The following is a 23,394-nucleotide window of genomic DNA, read 5'->3' as shown; positions in this document are numbered from 1 at the left end:
CACTCACTTATTAAAATTTCCAAAGGGATGTATGTTTTCCAAAAGATTTGCCAGCTAAACTAAAAATACTAAATCTCTAGTCCCTATGTTTCCTGCATTGCATAAGAAAACTGGCTGCTCTCAAAACTGATGGTTCCCTGTTCGGCTTCGAAAGAGGTGAAACAGCACATTCAGATAGATCGGACAACTCGGTTTGTACAAAGAGGGATTTCCTAAACTCCTGATTAACCTCACTTGGTAAATGTGAACATTCCATTACTGGAGGTCAATTTCACTGAACAGCATCATTTCATCCGGATCCTTCAGTTTTAGCGAATTCACTACCTAAAGGCTAGAGCTCAGGTCCTTTTTTGAACGAACCAGAGCTCAGGTCCTTAGTCCATCAGGAAAGTCCCGAGGGAGGGTCATCAGCAAGTTTCCAAAGGCTCATTTTTTGAAGAAACTTGCTGCTGCTAATCTTGACAGTCCATCAGGAAAGTCCCGAGGGAGGAGCATCAGCAAATTTCCAAAGGCTCATTTTTTGAAGAAACTTGCTGCTGCTATTCTTGATACCTACCATGCCTAATGTACACCATGTTAAGATGATGATGAGTTCTGAGCCTTGAGGAGCTTCAACATCACGTTCAGAGAAGCCTTATGCATGAGTGAATGATAGTTTGGAACACGACCACGACCGACACTGCTATTTCCAACTATATGTATATATAAGCAATTGTTCTTAAAGCAACAGTTATATGTTACCTGGTTGGCCAATTAAATGGAATTAAAGCAGAAACGACGTCACTCAGTTCTAGCACCAATTATGCATTCAGTTTGCTCACATGTTTCTCTGCAACGCAGTGAATTGCCTGACTTCTGCCTAAGAACAGGGTTGCACAATAATATTGAAAGACACAGTTTGGGAAAAGGCAGCAAGTTAGCTGGCTCAGGGCAACCTGTATCTATACAGTCAGATAAACAAAAGTTCTTGTTTTCAAAGGGATGGGTGTTCTCAAAAAGATCTATCAGTGGTGAATATTATTCGGCCACGAAAGGAAGCAAAATGATGAATCGGAATTCAGAGCTACATAATGTCAATGGCGCCCTTTGCAATCAAATACATAGAGTTCTTCTATCGGCAATTTGGAACGTTGGCATTAATGCATGCAATTTTTGTTCATGAGTGTCATGAATTAGTCACAAAATGAAAAACACAAAAAGTTCTTTAACTTAAACTAGTGTGTGTCTCTGTCCAAAACTGGGTGCCGTAATTTAGCATGTCATGACACATTGGCTCCAGTCGTTAGCTGATCGAAAACCAGCAGTCAATACTCAACACGCAAGAATTCGAACGAGGTTTGAATTCAAACTGCAACCTAAGTACGGAGTTAGTGGACAGCTAAGTATAACTGAATTGTTTTGTTTCTTAGTGTATACATATAGTATAATTCATTGATTTTTCCATTACTGCTTCTGGCCCGCTCGCTTTTACATTATCTGTTGAAGAAAGTTAGCTCAATCAGAGAAACTTGTATAGTCCAGTGCAGAGGAGCAAGAAGTAATTTACCCTTGCCTTGTCTCACAAAAGTTCTGTGTTATTTTCCTTAATGGCTTCCTCACACAAGTTTGAGAAACACACTCACTTATTAAAATTTCCAAAGGGATGTATGTTTGCCAAAAGATCTGCCAGCTAAACTAAAAATACTAAATCTCTAGTCCCTCTGTTTCCTGCACTGCATGAGAAAACTGGCTGCTCTCAAAACTGATGGCTCCCTGTTCGGTTTCGGAAGAGGTGAAACAGCACATTCAGATAGATCGGACAACTCGGTTTGTACAAAGAGGGATTTCCTAAACTCCTGATTAACCTCACTTGGTGTAAAGTGTGAACATTCCATTACTGGAGGCCAATTTCATTGAACAGCATCATTTCATCATGATCCTTCAGTTTTAGCAAATTCACACCCTAGAGCTCAGGTCCTTAGTCCATCAGGAAAGTCCCGAGGCATCAGCAAATTTCCAAAGGCTCATTTTTTGAAGAAACTTGCTGCTGCTATTCTTGATGCCTACCATGCCTAATGTACACCATGTTAAGATGATGATGAGTTCTGAGCCTTGAGGAGCTTCAACATCACGTTCAGAGAAGCCTTATGCATGAGTGAATGATAATTTGGAACACGACCACGACCTACACCGCTGTTTCCAACTATATGTATAGATAAGCAATTGTCATTAAAGCAACAGATATATGTTACCTGGTTTGGCAATCTATTATCTTATTATTTGGCCAACAAACGGAGCCTCCACGTTCGCTCTCAAGGCCTAGAAATTCCCACATTAATCGGAGAAAAATAAAAAAATAAAAACTACCCACCACTGCCATTACGATAAAAATTAGCCTAAAATATTTCTGTGCCTAATTAAAAATCACTCACCAATGTCATTATGAAAAAATAAATATAAAATACCATTTAGCTATGTATCAGTTACAAATATATACTATTAATAAAAACTAAAGCTAATAGCAATCAATCAAAATAAAATGAAAATAAGAATAATTATCTGCATAATATTATTCAAGCTCAACAAATTAAATTATTATTATAGGTAGATCATAGTTGAATTGTTTTAATCAACAATAAGACATAATTTACGATAATAAATAGGATGATGCATGGTAAAAAAATAGTATAACTTTTAAGTAAGGACACAATGACATGCAAATTTTTGAATTTTCAATACTAGCCGCGCAAATGCGCGGGCTATACGCCTAGTTAAATGGAATTAAAGAAGAAACGACGTCACTCAGTTCTAGCACCAATTATGCATTCAGTTTGCTCACATGTTTTTCTGCAACGCAGTGAATTGCCTAACTTCTGCCTAAGAACAGGGTTGTACAATAATATAGAAAGACACAGTTTGGGAAAAGGCAGCAAGTTAGCTGGCTCAGGGCAACCTGTATCTATACAGTCAGATAAACAAAAGTTCTTGTTTTCAAATGGACAAGGCGTATAGCCCGCGTATTTGCACGGCTAGTATTAAAAATTCAAAAATTTACATGTCGTTGTATCTTTACTTAAAGGTTATACTATTTTTTTCTTACCGTACATCATCCTATTCGTTATCGTAAATTATGTCTTATTGTTGATTAAAACAATTCAACTATGATCTACTTATAATAACAATTTGATTTGTTGAGCTTTAATAATATTATGCAGATAATTATTCTTATTTTCATTTTATTTTGATTGATTGCTGTTAGCTTTAGTTTTTATTAATAGTATATATTTGTAACTGATACATAGCTAAATAGTATTTATATTTAATTTTTCATAATGGCATTGTTGGGTGATTTTTAATTAGACACAGGAGTATTTTAGGCTAATTTTATTGTAATGGCAGTGATGGGTAATTTTTATTTTTTTATTTTTCTCCGGATAACGTGGGAATTTATAGGCTTTGAGAGCGAATGTGGAGGCTCCGTTTGTTGGCCAATAATAAGATAATAGATAGATGGGTGTTCTCAAAAAGATCTATCAGTGGTGAATATTCGGCCACGAAAGGAAAGCAAAATGATGAAATCGGAATTCAGAGCTACATAATGTCAATGGCGCCCTTTGCAATCAAATACATAGAATTCTTCTATCGGCGATTTGGAACGTTGGCATTAATGCATGCAATTTTTGTTCATGAATGTCATTAATTAGTCGCAAAATAAAAAACGCAAAAAGTTCTTCAACTTAAACGTGTGTGTCTCTGTCCAAAACTGGGTGCCGTAATTTAGCATGTCATGACACATTGGCTCCAGTCGAAAACCAGCAGTCAATACTCAACACGCAAGAATTCGAACGAGGTTTGAATTCAAACTACAATCTAAGAACAATACTAATATGAGCACGCACAATCCAGAAAAATTTATCACACAATTTGTTAACTCCAAATCCTCTCACAAATCACCTCTGAACTGTGCATGCTAAATTTAGCATGTCACATGACACACTGGCAGGTGACAGACACCTCACCGGAGAGGGGAACCCCACCACCGAGGCGGAGCTGGTGCCAGGGGCCAGCACCGGTCAAAGCAGCTTGTCCACGTGCCCCTCCTCTCCCGCCAAAAAACACCAACCACCAGACCGCAACGGCCATCTCCGGGAGGCGCGCGCCGCCGCTCGGCCGTGTCCTCCCGTCGCCGCCGGCCTATATCTTCCCCCCGTCCATATAGCTTCCACCGCAACGGGTGGCCTCCCGCACTGCCCCTTCCCCCGCCACCAGCCATGGAGGCCGCCCGCCGCCTCGCGCTGGTCATCACCCTCGCCGCCGTCCTGCTCGGGGCGGCGGCGGCGGCGGCGGCCGCGCTCTCGGACGCGGAGGCGTCTGACATCGCGCGGCGGCAGATGCTGTCCCTGCGCGAGGGCAACGGCGAGCTCCCCGACGACTTCGAGTTCGACATCCGCGTCGACGTCACCTTCGCCAACGAGCGCCTCCGCCGCGCGTACGCCGCGCTCCAGGCCTGGCGCCGTGCCATCTACTCCGACCCGAAGAACTTCACCGGCGGCTGGGCCGGCGCCGACGTGTGCTCCTACTTCGGTGTCACGTGCGCCCAGGCCCTCGACGACCCCAGGACCACCGTCGTCGCCGGCGTCGACCTCAACGGCGGCGACATCGCGGGGTACCTCCCCGCCGAGCTCGGCCTCATGACCGACCTCGCCTTCTTCCACATCAACTCCAACCGCTTCTGCGGCATCATCCCCAAGAGCTTCAGCCGCCTCGCCCTCCTCCACGAGCTCGACGTCAGCAACAACCGCTTCGTCGGCGCCTTCCCCGGCGTCGTGCTGCAGATCCCCGTGCTCAAGTACCTTGACCTCCGGTTCAATGACTTCGACGGCGCCCTCCCGCCGGAGCTCTTCGACAAGGACCTCGACGCCATCTTCGTCAACAGCAACCGCTTCGCCGGCGCCATCCCGGAGAGCCTCGGCAACTCCACGGCCACCGTGGTGGTGCTCGCCAACAACGCCTTCGTCGGCTGCATCCCTCGCAGCGTCGGCCGCATGGCCGGCACGCTCGACGAGCTCGTCCTGCTCAACAACCGCCTCGACGGCTGCATCCCGCCGGAGCTCGCCGGACTCGGCAACGCCACGGTGGTGGACGTCAGCAGGAACGCGCTCATCGGCACGCTGCCCGAGGGGTTCGCCAACATGACCAAGCTGGAGCAGCTCGACGTGTCGAGGAACCAGCTTGCCGGCTCCGTGCCGAAGGGTGCCTGCAAGCTCCCAGCGCTCGCCAACTTCAGCTTCGCGCACAACTTCTTCAGCGTCGAGCCGGCGGTGTGCGTGCCGGCGGCGGACAAGCCCGTGGCGCTCGACGACCGTGGCAACTGCCTCGGCGGCAGACGCCGGGAGCAGAAGCCGGCGCCGCTGTGCGCGCCCGTACTTGCGCACCCCGTCGACTGCCGCACCAACGTCTGCTCGGCTGGCCCCAACCCGCCAAAGCCATCTTACACGCCATCGCCCAAGAGGCAGACGCCATCGACGCCCAAGCCGACGCCTGTGCCGAAGCCAAAAATGCGGCCGCCGCCAGTAAAGTTACCGCCACCGCCGGTGCCAGTAAGGTCCCCACCACCACCAGTGAAGGTGAAATCTCCTCCTCCGCCAGCTCCGATGAGCTCGCCACCCCCACCTGTGAAATCACCTCCACCGCCGGCTCCGGTGAGCTCGCCACCATCACAAGTGAAGTCACCTCCTCCTCCAGCACCGGTTAGCTCGCCACCGCCACCAGTGAAATCTCCTCCACCTCCGGCTCCGGTGAGATCGCCGCCCCCACCCATGAAGTCACCTCCGCCACCGGCTCCGGTGAGCTCGCCGCCGCCACCAGTCAAATCTCCTCCACCTCCGGCACCTGTGAGCTCACCTCCACCACCAATGAAATCGCCACCTCCTCCAACTCCAGTGAGCTCGCCACCACCACCTGTAAAATCACCTCCCCCGCCAGCTCCAGTGAGCTCGCCACCACCACCTGTAAAATCACCTCCCCCGCCGGCTCCAGTGAGCTCGCCACCACCACCTGTAAAATCACCTCCCCCACCGGCTCCAGTGAGCTCGCCTCCCCGACCTGTAAAATCCCCTCCACCACCAGCTCCGGTAAGCTCCCCACCACCACCGCCGGTACAATCACCGCCGCCACCAGCATCGGTGAGTTCTCCACCTCCACTAATCAAATCACCACCTCCACCAGCTCCGGTAAGCTCTCCACCACCACCACCCGTGCATTCCCCACCTCCACCAGCTCCCGTGAGCTCACCACCTCCGTCGGTAAAATCTCCTCCTCCACCGGCACCAATCAACTCCCCACCCCCGCCAGTAAAATCTCCACCGCCGCCAGCCCCGGTGAGCTCACCGCCTCCACGAGTACTCCCACCACCGCCGCCACCGGCTCCATCACCGCCTCCACCATCACCGGATATCATCCTGCCACCGATCATGTCGCAGAAGTACGCTTCGCCGCCGCCGCCTCAGTTCCAAGGATACTAAGTGCCCAACTGACTCATGGTGAGACATGACCAGGACGGCGAGGCAGCAGCGACGATCAGCTGATCACAGCATGCTCTGGTGCGTGAATGATGGGTACCTGCATGCGTGGGTACATGCGTGCGTGTGTATATGTGTATGAGTATAGGTAATGTACGTAAGTACCCACACGTGTGCACTTGTAATTAACTTGACCGGAGAAGAGGAATTGAGCAAAACGGAGGGAACTATGGTCACACCACGACGCAATTGTAAGAAGTTTTTGGGATTCTGATCGATGCAGAATGGGAGAGACGCGGGTGTTTTTCTATACTCAAATGTTGGTGACGGGCCAAGTTAATTATGATCCACGACCCATCTAATTACGGGCCACGGCCTTACATGAGCCCATACACACATGGACCAGGCCCAGCCCAGATCCACTAACCTCTGAAGCATTCATCGTCCGCTCCACTGGCAGCCAGTGTTCATCAGAGTAATTTAATATACTCCTGCTCTCTTTTTTGAAGGAGAAAAATTAAATACTCCTGCTCTACGGACACGCAAACAGGTCATTTATTCCCTCGATACAACAAACCGCAAATCCACATGCCTCGCAGAATGATGAAGTGCTGCTGCGCCACCACACCACCGCGTAGAACACGGCACTTATTCCTCTCACCCAACACCCAGCCGCATCCACCTGATGGTTCTAAACTTCACGGAGTCACCTGCTGATGATGCTTTGCTCCCAACATAGTATTTGACAAAGCTCACAGATTGAGTCACAACAATGGCGGATGGTGATGGTTCTTCTTCTCCAACTGGATCTGTAAGGCTGTTTCCAGCGGCTCCCCCAAAGGGATGCGCATGTGCAAAAAGGGCAACGAGTCGGTACTGTAGCGCTTCCAGCAGGTACCGCATGCGGATGCGGGAAAAGGGAGAGGTCACCCACGAGACCGCATTCCTATACATTCTCTCTCCTCTTCGCATCAGTAAACCCAACGGCCACTCCCCACCTGCCCCCACCCGTGAACTTCATCCTCCCCCGTTGGTGCGCTTTCCGCGCCCGGATGCCCTTTCTGCTGGAACGGACTCCATATTCCCGCGACGTGGTGGTGGGCCCGGATGCGTATCGGTGCTGGTTTCCGCATCCTCAGCGGGAGAGCTGCTGGAAACAGCCTAACAGGGCAAAACAAGAAGACTACGGATATCTGCAAGTCATGGACTGCCTGAATACACACCTACACTCTGAACATTTGTCTATGTGGTCAAAGAAATGCAACGGCTGGCTTCAATCAGGAGAGGAGACCGGCGGTACCAATCAATCAGTCAGGTAGTGGTAACAAACAAGCAGGGCAACGTGGCGATCACTAACCCCTGCTCTCCAAGAGCCAGTGTTAATTAAACAAAGAGCTTCAGCACATGGTGGTGCCGTACATGTTCGCAGCGCGCGGATTAGAAAACCAGAAATCGATGGAGAACAAAGACGCATGTTCTTCCGTGTTTCATGGTGGTGAGCTGAGGGCTGAGGCATCATGGAATCCACCAAACGCTTCTTCAAGCAATGCAGGTGACGGATGGATGAAACCAAGAGCAGTGACACCCAGATCTGGCGCAGAACGGTAGAACTCCATGCTGTTCTTCAGCTGTTGAACTGAATCAAGCATGGCAGCAGGTTTCCAGCTTGCTGCTCCAGATCTGAATGAAAGGAACCCCAACCAAACCCACAGGTCCAGTATTTGGATGCTCCAACCAATCACCAGCAAAGCGAGCTCTGAAATTTATTTTAGCAATCCAAGAACAGGACAGCAGGTGGTAGAAACTAGAAACCAACCGAGCAATCAATCAAAAGAATAGGAGTATATGTTCATATTTAAGTAGCCATAGGGGCACGAATCAATCGACGTCTTACTTTACAAACAGCACGACGAACCCAACACAAATCCATACACCGGCAACCAACAAATCCATAGCTCTAGTACTTGTAAGGCAACAGTAGCAGCAGCAGAAACAAAAAAGAACTTATTTTTTTAGAACTCGGCGGCGGCGGCGGCGCCGGGGGAGGAGGAGGAGCGGCGAAAGATCCGGCCTTTCCCCGCTCCCGGAGGCGGATCCGGCGGCGGAGGGCACCTGAGGAGGGAGGGGGCGGCGGCCGGCGGCGGGAGCTCAGCCGCGGCAGCGGGTGATGCGGGAGCAGCCGCGGTGGTAGGGGTTGGCCTGCGCGCCGGGGCGGCAGTTGTAGTAGCTGGCGCCGCGGCGGGAGCAGGGCACGTTGTCGCGGCGGAGCGCGCCGTAGCTGATGTAGCCGCGGCCGGCGAGCGCGCGGCGGTGCGACTCGGCGGAGGCGGAGCCGAGCTCGGCCTCCTCGTCCTCGGCCAGGCACTCGGCCACCGTGCCGCGGCACTCCCTCCGGGCGCCGCCGCCCGAGGCGAGGAAGCCCAGGTCCAGGTCGACGGACGCCGCGGCCGACGCCGAGGCCGCCACGGCCAGGAGCAGCAGCAGCGCCAGCGCGAGCTTCGCCATGGCCGCCGCTCGGAGTTGCTCGACGGAATGCAGGCGGCGGCGGCGAGAGGAGGGGAAGGGGGAAGAAAGCGCGTTGGGGAACGGGGGGGAGTGGAGAGAAGCCTGAGCTGTCTAGCCTTGGGGTCTTGTGGTGATGGTGTGCGTGCTCGTGAGGAGTAGAGAGAGAGTGCTGGGAAGAGAGAGAGGCTAGAGAGAGAGAGGGAGAGGGAGATAAAGGGGAGGGAGGGGAGGTGACGGCAAGCGTGTGGAGGTGGCGAGCGCAACGGAACGCGGCGGCGGCGAGCGGCGCGGGCACAACTGGGCACAGCTCAGCAGACAGGCTGAGGAGCGGGGGCCACGAGGGGCATAGTGGTCAAAGGACAGCGACATGTGCCGGGGATTCGGCGGAGGGCGATGGGCGGATGGCGGTGGCGGCCGGGCCGGTGAGCCCTAAACCTAACCACGCGGGGATCGGGTCGGGACCGGGGTTCACCTTAACGACGGTAGAGCGATTTCCGCCAACCAGTGGTATCGGTAAACCGACGGTAAATCGCCGGAAACCTCTAGAAACCGTTCGAAATGACAATTCAAATTCAAAAAATCGGTCACCGTTATTTATCGACCGGTAATCGATGTTTACCGACCGGTAACCGTCAGTTTTAACCGGTAAACACCGTATGACTTTGGAAAATTAAAAATTATGGCAGCATTTCACCGTAATTTTGTTAATATCATTACTGATGGCAGCTCCTTAAGCCTTGTTGCTCCTCCCCCATTCCTCTGTTGATGGCAATAGTTGCACTTCCATCCATTGCCTCTCTTCTCTCCATGCTCCCACACCGGATCCACCATTTGCCTACAACCACGCGCAAACGATACAACTAACATTAACACAACTATATACGTACATATGAACAAATGAACACACATGAACAAATGAAAATATATGTACATATTTGAAATATGAACACATATATACATATAGCTAAAATGAACAAATTAACATCCAACTACCATGAACAAATGGATCCATATAGCTAGTATGAACACATGTTTTTTAATATAGCTACACAACAAACATCTAAAAATCAATGTAAAATCAAGAAATACTCACAATGCAGTGGTTTCCGGTCCACACACGCTGATTTCCGCTCGGAAAACGCCGAATACCGCTCGGGATTAGAGGATCCCGCTACCGGACCGCCACTACGAGCGGCGCATCCCGCTGCCGCCACCGAAAATCGCCGCGCTACCGGCGGGATTCGCCGCTAAACCGACGGCTACCGCCGCCCGCGGCAGGCCGGCAGCCGCGCGAGCGCTTCTCGCAGATGCCGCTCGGCTACCGCCCCCTACCGGCGATAAACGACGCCTGTGAACAGAGATCGACGGCGGCCGGCGGCAAAATCGCCCCTGGGGCCTCAGCTCGGGGTGAAAGGGGTGAAAGGGGAGGGGAAAGTGACTCTAGCGCTGTCACGAGATCGATGGGGTGTCGGTGGGGTGCTAAATACGCTTTTGGGTTAACAGGTTAACGGGTTCCGAAAGTTTTTTTATTTTTTTGAGTGCCCAAACAGTCAAATATTTGAACATGTTCTATATTAGAATGATGTATGTCATCTCTACTTTCTTACCATATTTTTTCCTTTTTTATTTCAAAATTTTTTGAAAATTTTAAATTTCGGCGAAATTTTTTAAAATTTACCACCGGTATGGGTTACCGCCTAGTAGCGGTATCGGGAAAATTTGGCGGTAACCGCCGGTTACCGACCGGTAAGGTGAATCCTGGTCGGGACAGAATTGCTAATCATCCAGGTGGCGAGCATGATTGGCGGGGATTGGCCGGCGATTAGGGGCTCCTGTCTGCGGCTCTTCCTCAGCGGCGAGGACGAGAACAACATGCGGGTTCGTGGACCACACGCAGGCTCTCAGCCGGAGCCTGATGGTGGATAGAAACACACCTGCTGGGTGTTTCACTACAAACCTCTTGAGCCTTGCAACTATGAGGAGCTAGAACATTGCTACTTCAAACAAGCTGCAACGACCCAAGCCTTAATGCATGGTCTTTTACACCAGCTCTATTTTTTTCCATTATATATATATATATTGCATGAAATTAGACAATTGGTGTTCCTTGAGAGAAAGAGTGTGACAGGGGGGCACGTGAAGGTGGAATGACTTTCATTGCAACTTTTAGTCCCTTGCATGGCACGTTCTCATTGTACACTCACCATTTTTATTGTTTTTATTATTCCCCACCCCCACCCCCCACAAGAGAGACCGTACCTTTACACGCAAATTATTTGCTATCAATTTGTCTTCCCAGCTATAGCTGTTGTCATCGTGCGCAATTTTTCACGCAAGCATTTCTGTTTTCGCGTTTTGGTCCATCAGATTCGAAAATAAAATTTGAATTCGCCGAGTAAAGCAAGGCATCTGTTACCTAACTTTCATTCCTTTATCATGCGGTACAGACGTTGCCTTCTTTTTTTTCAGAGACAGACTGCATTAGCTGGCCACAAGGGAATAGTTTGTTTTCTCCTCTCTCCTGTCCTCACATGTAGCCTGTTCATACTTTTGATTACCAACCCTAAATTTACCAATTATGTCTTTGCAAATAAACCCTTTAACATAATTTATCTGTCTGAAAAAAAATTCATGTAGTCCTCTCGAAACGAATCATTTTCCTGCATTATTATTGGCAACTCTATTTTTGAGTTAAAGGATTAACCTTGTCATCGATAACCTTGTAAACAACATCAATAGTATTAATTTCCGGCGACGCATATGAGTTGGAAATGGGAGGCAGAGTGGTATAGGATTTATATATGTGTCATAGATAACCTTGTAAACAACATCTCATCCCAACAATACTAATATGGACTAAATAGTCTCTTTTTTTTCATGAAAATATGCCTAATATCAACATCAATAGTAGAGAAGGTACAACACAAAGCTTGGGCTGCATGGAGATTGGAGATGGTGGGCTGCATGGAAGAGAATGGATATGGTTCTTTCCAATTAAGGAATCCCAATTAAGCTAGTACATAACTAGTGCATAACGCGCGCTATCGCGCGCGGACCTGTAAACTATGTATCACTCCTTGTAAGACAATTTGTATTAAGTTCAATCATTGTGTCAATAGCATCACATTAACAAGCTGCAGCACAATTATGAATTTCGATTGCAAAGAAGAGTGGCATTAGCATCAAATAGTTAGCTAAGTAGTAGTTTCTTAGCATAGTTTACAACACGGTGAAATAGGATGTCCTTATGCTAAAGCAATTTTGGAGTCCTAAGAACATTAATTGTTCGACACGTGCGAACATTAACATCAGGTTTCTCACTTGCGTAGTGATCCTCTTGGAGCTAATACGACACTAATAATTTACATCGAAGAGTATTAACATTGATAGGAACAACTGAATCCAACAGCAAACTTCTGGTGGCGGGCATCCCCAACATCTTCAAAAGATGACCATTTTCGTCAGCCTGTAAAAAGGTACACGAAATTGACTGTTAGAACAATGGCCAGTTTAGGAAAACAAGGGTAGCAGAGATGGAGTAAACATTTACTTTGGTTGAGATTACCTTGTGAATGATTTTGCAACTCAGAGTTGGCAGAGGAAATTTCGGATCATTAGGCAAATAGGTAGACTTCATGGCCGCTGGTGACCATGTTTAGCATCAGCATGGTATACTATGGGAAATGCTGGTTACATAATCTGGCATACTATGGGAAATGCTGGTTACATGGTAATCTTAGTTTTTGAATATGGGGTCCCCCATGCCATTATAAGGAGGTGATGGTTGCTCCTATCATCTGGTTTCTTCCTGCATGAATGAAGTTTCACTAAAACGATCAAGTGCTGAAGAATCATGAGTAAGTCAACAGTTCAGGTGATCAACTCAATTACTTTGGATAGCTACCACCATCAGGCACCAGCAAGTGGTAGCTAGGAAATCCCAATTCTTTGTGGATTGTGCCTATTTGTTTGAAATGTGATCTTCTGTAGTAATATTGGTTGCAGTCTTTTTTTTGCCATTAATATGTAGAAACAAAATTTAGGCGAAATACATCACGTATAGAAAAATTTTTTTTGCTGATGACTTGGTCCTTTGGATGGTTCGGGGAAAATAGTTATTATCACATATTTTGGTAGTAAAGTTGGGAAAATATTATTACCTCAAAAAATTGTTCCAAGATTGATTCCTATCCTTCAGGTTTTGTCGTCAGCATTCTAGATTGAAAACATGGTGATACCACCATGGTCCTTAGGAATCTTTGTGAAATTCAGAGCAAAATAGGATAACAATTCAGTTTCATGGCAAGGAAAGCAAAGAAGCATTTTTAGACATCAATTACTATGAGTTCATGAATTAGAAGATATGAGAATGTATGGAAGGACCTAAATAAACCACAGGACATCTTTTCCAATCTAAAATTGAGAAGATGTGAGTTTCGGGAACAACAATTGAAATGCTAAATTTAATTATTGCAAAAACAAAATTTGCACGCTGCATAGTGTTTTTTTTTTTTGGATATTGGCAAAACATAAACAGTCCAAGAGTTCTAGTTGCATAGAAGGACTGTGTGTGTTTAATTCGGGACTCTTGACTGGTCAAGGTTAATTGCCTGGATGATTCAGAACAACAAAGGACTAATTTTACCTGTGCAGCATCTGCTTCTACAGGCTTTCCAATTTATGGGGCTTTAAGATGCAAAAAACGACAGCTGCTTCTAAAGGCTCTCCAATTTAGCCTTCTGCACGAAAGCACGACCAATGCTCCATGCTAATAACACATCCTGAGAAGCACAATAGGACTTTAAGGTAATTGCAAAAGATAGAAAAAGTCCAACATAGGCCAGGTATGCTGGCACCTTGCTATAGTTCCTGCTGGGTCATTGTCCTTTAGTCCCATAGTTGCTATAGTTACATTTTTTTTAGAAGCTCAATTAAATTTGTAGCAGCAATCATAGTTGCAAAAATCAAATACAGGGACAGTGAATGTATGTAAAAGTTCAGATAATATGATAATTTAAATATGACTAACAAACCACTTTTCCTTTGAACTAATGTCTAGGTACTTGCAGAGTATAGAAGAATCAAACCAAAGATCAGAGCAAAGAGATATTGCAAGCTAATTGTAGTTCAATTAGATTTGTACTACATATCAGAAAGGTGGCAATAACAACTAACTTAACTGGTATAATAATGTTTCAGTTGTCAGGTTAACACAGAAATTAATTTTTTTGCTTAGCTTCGGCTAGTAACTTTAATTGTGAGATGGAGCTCATTCTGATTATGCCTGTGAGTCTTATAGGAAACAGTCTATTCATTTTAGTATGACAGTAGTTCAGTGTCTAACCGTGAGGTTGTTGCTGGATGGAAAGGGAAGCTTCAACTGATTTGTTTACTGAACAAATTTCATTCCCTAGTGATGCATCAGCGGGTAATGTTGGTGGCCTTCTGTAGAAACACTGTCTGGGTATGAGAAAGAAAAACGAAATATCCCTTTTGCATTTGCGTAGAAACATCAAGGTCAATCAAATACCTGACTGAAATACAAGCAACTTTCCACCAGTGGACTTCATAGCTAGAAAACTTGGCTGCCCACAACATGATGGTTAGAATAAACTGGTCTAATGAAACAGACAAAAGTAACAAAATTATTTTTACGAACAAAAACTTAAAAACACTGAACAAATAATAATATACAATGAACAAAACATTAAACATCGCGAACATTTTATTGTATAGAACAAATAATAAAAATAAATATCGCGAATAAATGAGTCAACATGGCCGGATAATTTAATCTACAAAACGAACAAATAATTTGACATTGCAAATGGATTAGTTACACGCGGATAAATAATTTTAGCAATGTATCCACCTGGCAAATAAATATTTTTTTAAACAAATGGAATATGAACATGAACTGGGACAAGTTAGTATATAGCTAAACTGTTTCATACATCGACTAATGAGTCTAGAATGCAAATAAATTGGTATACAATAGGCATAAACTTTTTTTAACTATGGATAAATAGATAGAAATTTAAAACTAAACAACATAAAGATAAAAATATCAGTAAAAAGAAATGTCGAGTATTAATGTATTGATATCAGTCACTAATGTATAAAAGAATAGATATGAATTATCAAATTATAAATATATAATACAAATACTATATATCAAAAGTAGAAAAATTGAAAAAATTGTATCTAGAATAGACATGAAGAACAATAGCATCTATCCAGAAGAAAATTGTAAGAAATTAATAAGAAGAAAAAGAAAATAAAAGAGAAGAAAAAATAAAAAGAGAAAAACTGGTCTCTAAGGGCTTTAGCCCGCTACTCATCTGCATACAGTTGTGGACTAACCAGCTTTCTTTTTTTTTGAAAGCACCCAGGAGCACTGGGGAATTATGTAAGAACTCAGTTGAGCACCCATGCTGACCGCGCGCTTAACGTAGATGGGCTGCCGGGAAGTCCGAGGACGCGCCTACCAAAGCTTACACACGCACACACACCTATACACATGCACACACGCACCCTAGTTCCCCTCTGGGAATAAACGCCGGTGAGACACCCGGGTGCCGATCCGACGGATCGAACCCGGGCAGGTAAGCTGCGCACCGGCAGCGTTACCATCGAGCTACGCGCTCGTTCTCCTAACCAGCTTTCTATAATCTAGGGCCGGCAGCAGTCCTCGCCTGAACCGGTGAGCCCCATCGAGGGCTTGCGAGCTCAAGCCGCCGCCGGCCGGCCCTTAATCCCCCTCGGACGAACCACCAGACTGCTGCGAGATGAGTGGGTAACCCGCTGGCGAGACAACGCCGCCATGCATCAAGGGTGGGGATTCGGGTCGTAGTGTCGCGGACGACGTTGACGACGCGCACGAGGAGCACACGGTTGTGGTAAAACCGCTCAAATTAATCTGGCGTAAGTGTACTAACCATCACCGCAAAAACAATCCAGGCTAATACGTACTTGAAGCGAAATAACCGGACACTCTGTCAGGTAATATCCTGATGTAACCACTGAATCATGATCGAAACGAAGTATACAAAATACCCATATGAAGGTAAGAACAAGGCATATATCCCAAAATTAATTCATCATGTCTCTCTTTTAATCTCCAAGATGACGCTAGTCAACTCATGACAAGCTCATCCTAGGAACAGTTACGAAAAGCTCAACGCAAAACGGAAGCGACAATTTACAAAAACGTTGAAGCAAGGATTCACCAAAATACTGAAAAAACGACACAAAATGGAAGCAACTGTGAAGCAAACAAATCGAGCCAAAGCTACCACGAAAGCTTCACTTAACCAAGCACGTGGTGATTCAACAAAGATTAACAAAACTCAAAATCAAATGGAAGCAAGCTTGACCAACAAACCGATCAAGAGACTCACCAAATAGATTTGAAATAAACACTATACAAGAGTCCCTTGTAAATTATGCATGCGAAGATTAACAAAGATTATCAAACATATCTATCTATACTATAAAGAACCTAAACAATTGAAATATTTTTTACCAAACTAAGTCTACCCACCCACCTCACAACCCACCATTTTTAGATCCACATGTAAGCTCAGAATATTTGACAGGAGCTCCGGTGAACTGAAAATCACTCTCCCACCGGTTCAATCCCGCCTGGGCATGATTTTTTTTTGTCACCGCGCCAAAGTATACCCACCTCCCTCGCGAGGCCACGCCGCCTCTCCCACAACGCTGAAAAATCCTGACGCCCACTCTCAACTCTTGCCCTCCCCTCCATCCCCACGCCGCGGCCGCCGCTCCGCCTCGCCGGGTGGGCGCGCGGCGTGGCGGTGAGCGCGCGGGCTCCACCGTCAGCCGGAGCGCGTGGTGATGTTGTCCGGGACGGCGGCGTCGCGAAGATCGTGGGGGCTACTTCGAGGAGATCTCCTCGTAGGCAAGTTTTGTGGCATCGCGGCGCGGTACCAGGCGGCCCTGCCGCCTATCGGCACGGAAGGGGTATGCCTGCTCACGTCCCGGTTCCCCGCCGCATCGCCGGCGGCGGCGCTCTCGCCGACCAGGGACCCTCGCGGCGGTGGCTCTAGAGATCGTCGCGTCCCCATCTCCATCCCCATCCCCCGCAAGCCGGAGAGGAAGTTTCCGTCCCCACGCAAGACGGCCCGAGCGGCGGCCGTGCAGGAGCAGCACCCTCAGCTGATTCCCTCTCTCGCCTCCCACCCTTCCCTCGTGAGCAGAGCGGTTCCAGCTCGCTCCCTCTCCCTCCGCCACTCGCTGGCCTTAGATCAATGCTGCCGCCAAGGTTCGCTGAGACATTCTTCGTTCTGTTTGTAGCCTAATGATGTTGGTGAATGCATGTTTCAGGAACATAAGCGCCAAGAGGAAGGTACCTCTGCATCGACTGCAAAGAAATCACACAAGCTTGGTATGATTTTTTACACTTGGGGCCCGTTGGATTCCTGTAAGGATCACCGGGGTGTCCGACCCTAGAGGGGGAGGGGGTGAATAGGGTCGCTAAACGCTTTTTAACCTAGGGCTCAAACTACTTGCATAAGATAAACCTAACACGTCCTATACATGCTAGTTATAACTAAGGTTTATCTATGCAACTCTCTACTTACCCCTAAAAACTTGCAACCTATAGCCAATCCTAATCAAACTAACTAGGAAACTAAAGGTACACAACAAAGAGTAAGTGCGGAAACGTAATATGGTAAATAAAGAGGTAAGTGCAAGAGGGATGCAAACTCCCGAGTAGACACGGTCATGTAACGTGGTTCGGCATAAACGCCTACGTCCACGGGACACCGAGGCTCTTCCGATCACCGTCTTGCACTACGCCACCAATGGCGATGCCGGCAAGCAAAGGCAAGTGCCCACAAGACACCGAGTCTCGTGCACCGCCACCGTCTCTCTCGGTCACCCGGCCGAAATCCACTACGGAGCTTCTCCACCAAGGAAGGGGCCTCCTCTTCCCCCGCACAAAGTGTCGTTGCCACTCCACACCAAGACGGAGGGTCACACGATGGATCACAAGTTGCTTGCCGCAGCAAGGCTTCTCTCAAGGGAGCTCTCGCAAGAACTAATCCCTATTACAAGCACTAAGCACTCTCACAAGTGTGCTTAAGCCTATATGATGTATAATGAAGCTCTAAGGTGGTTGGAGATGTTCTTCAAGTGTAGTAGAATGTTCAGCAACTCCAGCACACTCCAAATGGACGGGGTGAGGCGTATATATAGGCCACCAAGTCTTGTAGCCGTTGCTCCAACGGTCAGCTGTAAATCTGCGTATCATCGGAAGAACCGATGCCTCTGGCAGGGGTAGCGTCGGTTCTTCCGGTCACTCATAAACCGAAGTAGCCGTTGAACTCCTGACAGCTGACGCAGTGACCACCGGTTGAACCGATGCTATGCACCGATGCCTCACCGGTTCAACCGGTGCTGAAGGATATTCTCCCGGGCGCTGACGTCATTGCACCGATGGTATGCTCCGATGCACCGTCGGTTGAACCGGTGCTGAAGAAACTTCTCCTGGGCGCTTGACATCGTCTCTGGTACAAAGGACACCCAATGCACCGATGCCCTATTTTGGACCGTCGGTTCAACCGGTGCCTATAGGCTGACTTGGCTTCGATTCCCTTCTGCACCAAAGTGTCATGGCGGAACCCCCATAGGGGTGGCCCTTCGGGCCTAGCTACGCCTATCTTCTCTTTGTCATCACTTGAACCTAAAAGCCTGGGAATGTTCATCTTAACAATCATATTAGTCCAAGTGTTGTGTGTGTCATCAATCGCCAAAACATTATATTGAAATATGGCATGAGAGACCATTTTCGCTACAATTCCAACAAGACATATCAAATTCACTAAAATCTTCTAGACTAGTCCTGGGTCTAATCCATTTCCATTTTTACTTCTGGATGAGTCATGGATCGAGCTTTTATCAAAGCTTCAGTATGGTCATCCATTCACTATAACAGATTCATTTTTACTGTCAAAAACATGGTTCAATAGCCTACTTTCTGTCTTTTATCATGTCATTAATCCCTGTCAAGCAGGTCCTTTAGATGTATAAAGGGGATCATATAATCTTTCACAATATAGACTGAATCACACTTCTGAAAACAAAATTGCAGATAGAACTGAATTTGCTCGTAACTTCAGATTTTTGTTGTTATCAATACATCATTACCTATGAGATGTGGTTGATATTTTGACTTTAAATCAACCTTCCTAGCTAATGTTTGGTCCAGTTCTAGATGATAGCAGGTAGCGATTATGCAACCAATTTCTTGCTTAATTAATAGTTACATCTTCTTCCTCCATTTCTTACTGAACATTATGCAGAAGGTGCCAACTTCTCTGTTTTTCGTAATTTTTGAAATCAGTACCAGCTTAGAGATATGGTATAAGTAATTTTTTGTAATTTTTGAAATCAGTACCAGCTTAGAAATTCAAGTCTAAATAAACATGTATAAGTATCCCAAATTATAGGTTGTTTTGGCAAATCTAGATGTATGTATCTAGATTTGGAATGGAGGGAGTAGCTTACAATACAGTTTATCACAACTCTAACCTAAGCTACTATCGTATTGATTCTTTCATATGGTACATGGCAGCAGCGTGATAGGATATATTTAGCTCATTGTTTTAATCATGCATGGCTGATGTGTACCAGCCACTTGTGTGCTTGAGTATCTTTCAGATTTGAGTTTTAGGAGCAGACCAACAGCACAATGGAAGTAGAGCAGCATTCGTGGTTCAGAAGCTTTTGCATGCTTTGTCTACTTAGCCGTTTATTTTTTACACATGATTAAATAGTGCTCTTTTTATCCAGTTAAATTAGAGAGGAGTTTCTTAACCCGTGCTTTAACATTTTTCTTCCATGACGCTTTGAGATATTCCTAACTTTCATCCAATGTTCAGTTAGTGATGCATTATATTGAACAAGTTAATAAAAAATGCTGAAATTGTGTTTTCGTATTTCTCCTCTAGGTCATTGCACGTGTCCCTCCTCTCTGAAAAGATTTCTGGCGGTTATGGCATATGCTAGGTGCCAAATAGTATGCATGTGTTAGTGAGAAAGATGAGGAGATCAACTGATCCAGGATGTGCAACATTATAAGACAATCCCATGAGCAGGCATGTACCTTTGTGTACCTCGGTACGTCCAAAACACTAGCAACAACCAAGTGAACGGTTGGAAAAAGGGAAACAAGAAAAAAACCCAAATAAAAACCATATAGATATTGGAAGGCAAACAAAAGTAGTAGAGATATGGTATTTTGGTTTTGACAAGATTTGGAACCCGTTTTAGAAATTGATATTGTTTGAAGTGCACTTGTACCGAATTCAAACATTTCTTTCCTAATATCTTCAAATTATATGATTTTTGCTAAACATGTATATCTTTTTTATAAATATAATATTATTAGTCACTACAACTTTTATAATATAAACTTATTATGTATTAGGATTTTTTGAACACATGCGTGTCGTATGTGCACTCTACTAGTAAATATTAATTAATTTAATAAGCTAAAAAAGCATGCAAGGATGAAGCAAAGATTAGCGAGAATAAAGGCCACCTCTCCCTCACCTGGGAGTGCCTACTCCTGGGCTAGCTCCTGAGCCCCGCCCTGGGCCGCCACGCAGCCCCACCTAGGCCGCCTCCTCTGTGGCGCCCGCCTGGCGCTTTTTTTTATATATTTAAAAAAAATCAAAATTTCAAAAATATATGTCCATTTTGAAAATTTTCAAAAATACCTCCCGGTCGCCCCCCCATAGGGCGACAGGCCCTAAGTGTAATTTTTTTCTTCAAATTTGCAACAAGGTCCCTGGCCAAAAAAAAGGGGGCATGTCGCCCCCCCAACGGGCGACAGGGGCCTGTCGCCCACCCCAGGGGCGACAGGGTCCCTCCCCCCTATATATAAGCCCTGGCCGCCATTCCCTTGTCATTTGAGCCTAAAAATTCAGGAAAAAAGAGAGGGGTGAGGAGAACAAAAGCGGCGAAGCTCTGCCAAATTCCGCACTTGTGATCTACCGGTAACTTCCGTATGAATCCGTTGATATTGTATAATAATTTTATTTAATTAGCGGATTAGCTGAATTAGATTTGGTGCTTTAGAACACTCGTTTAGTATTACAATTTGAGTACTATTACAGACTTGTTTTTAAATTAATTATGCATTAGAATAGAATTATGACAGTACCTTATTGATATTGCAGCATAAGACAATAGAATTATAACAGTACCTATATTTTCACGCATCGATTTGGTATACGATATGTGCATTATTTAAATCATTCTTCGTCATTTGGCGCACCACACTATAGCGCCAATGTCTTCGTCAGGATCAACCTACATTCCGTGGAGCAAGTGTGTAGCCACCGTACTTGAAGGAATTGATGTGCTAATGTGCTTCTGCGGTTCGTTATGCAAGTTCATGCAATCTGAGGTTTTAGGAGATGACTACGGCATGAGGTTCTTTATGTGTGAGAACTATGAATATGATCCACCTAAGCGATACGGCAAAGACCGGACCAAGGTAGCAGGACAACATACACTATTTTTCTTTGTGACCTAACATTGAGTTATGATTCTAACTTTTGTTGGACAAAGTCTCCTCCGCCTCTTTGTGATTTTATGCAGTGGTTCGACACCGTGCAGTCGCAGCAGGCAAAGGACTTTGTGGAACAACAAGTAAGGTGGGCTGCAGAACGTTGGCGCCGAATGAAGCATGAAGAACAGCAAGAGGAGAAGCGCAAGAAAGAGCAAGAAGAGATCCGCAAGAGAATGGAGGAGGTGGATCGTAAGGCGGCGGCCGAACGTGAAGCTGACAGGGAGAGAAAGCGAGAGAGGGCACGCCGTGCGAAGGAAGCTGGCCCCGAAGCAATTAGGAAGGGCAAATATCCTCGGTGCACTGAGTAGAGTAGTACCATGTAATCCCGGCATTTTACATTCCATAAGGCATGGTAGGTTTAGATGCAACAAGAAATTACCTTGTCGCGTGCACATGCCACTGCAATTAGTTGTTTATGTTTTCAGTTGAGAGCTTGACTCTGTGTGTTGTAACTTTTACCATTAATTTGCAGTTGTAGCCGTGAATCTATGAAATGTTTGAACTTATCCTTAATATTTTCGGAGCTTTTCATGTCACTAGAATACTAAAAAGCACATATTTAATTAATATAACGATAAGAAATAAGAACTAAGAAATGCATTACATAATGTGAACCATCAAATTTTACATCATAATACAACGATAATGAAACACACATCACACATGCAGTGGCATGGCAGAACCCGTTGCAAACTACGGTAAACAGATTCCGGACTAACCTAACATGCCTTAGGTAATTTTAAAACAAACACAACAAACACAACGATGCAGCTTGTCACTAGAACTAGGGTAGTCCTAGTAGCCATACCCCCACGTAGCAAACTGCGTTGAGCCTTCTCCGCAGTATCCACCCATTGCAGGTGGTGCAGGCGGTGGTGCGGGAGGCGCATGGCCCTTCTTCTTGTGACAAGGGCAGTTACAGTAAGGAATAGTGCATGGTTCATCCTGTGAACCGGCAGCATTGCTGGTATCATCATCTTCGTCGTCTTTGTTACCCTCGCTCACTTCCTCATAATGGTTCACCTTACATTCCAGATCAAAGATTTTTATCTGGAGGTACTCGATGAACTCCTGAACAGAATCAATTGGTGCAGGATCGACCCACCTAGTAAAACCACAGTTTTCTAGAGCATCGGAAGACTGCAAAACAAATTTCATGTAAGGTGTCTCATTGAAGATAAAGAAATGAAACAACCGAGTATTACCCATGCGTGTGGACATTTAAAGAAACGCCGACCGCCATCCATCCCGTCGGTGCACATCTGCACTAAGCAGTCCTCACTATGTCTGCATTTTGGCCACGGTTCTCTACGGTTATCGTATTGTCGAAGAGGAGTTTCATTAGTAAATTCACTCTTGTGCTGTGGCGGAAACTCAAACACTGGTTCCGGAAAGGAATCAGGTCCAAGAGGCCCCTCCCATATTATGGGGTCTCCCTTTCTTCCCCCTTTTCTTTTCCCAAAACCGTAGTAATACTTCCCGCTAGACCCACCTCCAGACATTGGGTATACAATGAGCTTTGGTGTTTGAGTGCTGCTGGGAGTTCACAAACTTCGGAGTATTTATAGGTGCACAAAGGTCTAATACCCGGAGTGTGGAGTGTAAATGCACCTAAAAAGCCTACATGACAACATAGTGAAGAGGCTAGCTGACCTAACACTGAAAAGGCTAGATTCGATTCTCGAAATGACTACTCGATGCATCTCTGTGCATGTAGACTCACAGCACTGCATTGCAGCCGCTCGGTCGATCGCGCCTAGATGCCGCCTTCCCCACTACACG

At 46.2% G+C, this 23,394-nt stretch overlaps 2 protein-coding genes and 2 long non-coding RNA genes across 5 annotated transcripts; 2 read left to right on the top strand and 2 right to left on the bottom strand.

Annotated features, from left to right (window-relative positions):
* Positions 1-4,310: 4,310 nt before the first annotated feature.
* Positions 4,311-6,807, top strand: LOC120701060 (pollen-specific leucine-rich repeat extensin-like protein 3; the record flags this gene model as incomplete). Its single annotated transcript, XM_039985231.1, has 1 exon — positions 4,311-6,807. A coding segment is annotated over one exon (2,193 nt), but the record flags the coding sequence as incomplete, so codon positions are not given.
* A 1,491-nt stretch (positions 6,808-8,298) lies between these two features.
* LOC120699704 (rapid alkalinization factor-like) lies at positions 8,299-9,250 on the bottom strand. Its single transcript, XM_039983741.1, has one exon. The coding sequence runs from the start codon at positions 9,003-9,005 to the stop codon at positions 8,649-8,651; it is 357 nt and encodes a 118-aa protein (XP_039839675.1). The 5' UTR covers positions 9,006-9,250; the 3' UTR covers positions 8,299-8,648.
* Positions 9,251-12,140: 2,890 nt separating this feature from the next.
* Positions 12,141-14,649, bottom strand: LOC120699703. 2 transcript variants are annotated; one of them, XR_005685552.1, is made up of 5 exons: positions 14,536-14,649; positions 14,350-14,461; positions 13,651-13,786; positions 13,166-13,262; positions 12,141-12,471 (listed from the first exon to the last, which is right to left on the bottom strand). It is a non-coding gene; the product is annotated as an uncharacterized LOC120699703 (long non-coding RNA). The 2 variants fall into 2 exon arrangements; XR_005685551.1 differs by lacking the exon at positions 12,141-12,471 and adding an exon at positions 12,561-12,813.
* A 2,037-nt stretch (positions 14,650-16,686) lies between these two features.
* LOC120699702 lies at positions 16,687-20,389 on the top strand. Its single transcript, XR_005685550.1, has 2 exons — positions 16,687-17,415; positions 19,985-20,389. It is a non-coding gene; the product is annotated as an uncharacterized LOC120699702 (long non-coding RNA).
* The last annotated feature ends 3,005 nt before the right edge of the window (positions 20,390-23,394 follow it).

This window comes from Panicum virgatum, chromosome 3K (genome assembly GCF_016808335.1).
Source record: "Panicum virgatum strain AP13 chromosome 3K, P.virgatum_v5, whole genome shotgun sequence".
NCBI lineage: Eukaryota > Viridiplantae > Streptophyta > Magnoliopsida > Poales > Poaceae > Panicum > Panicum virgatum.
The sequence above is the reverse complement of the archived record's forward strand: the minus strand, read 5'-3'. Positions and strand labels throughout refer to the sequence as shown.

What these genes read in the sequence shown, in the direction of transcription:
- LOC120699704 (XM_039983741.1), bottom strand. Translation starts at nt 9,005, where the DNA reads ATGGCGAAGCTCGCGCTGGCGCTGCTGCTGCTCCTGGCCGTGGCGGCC.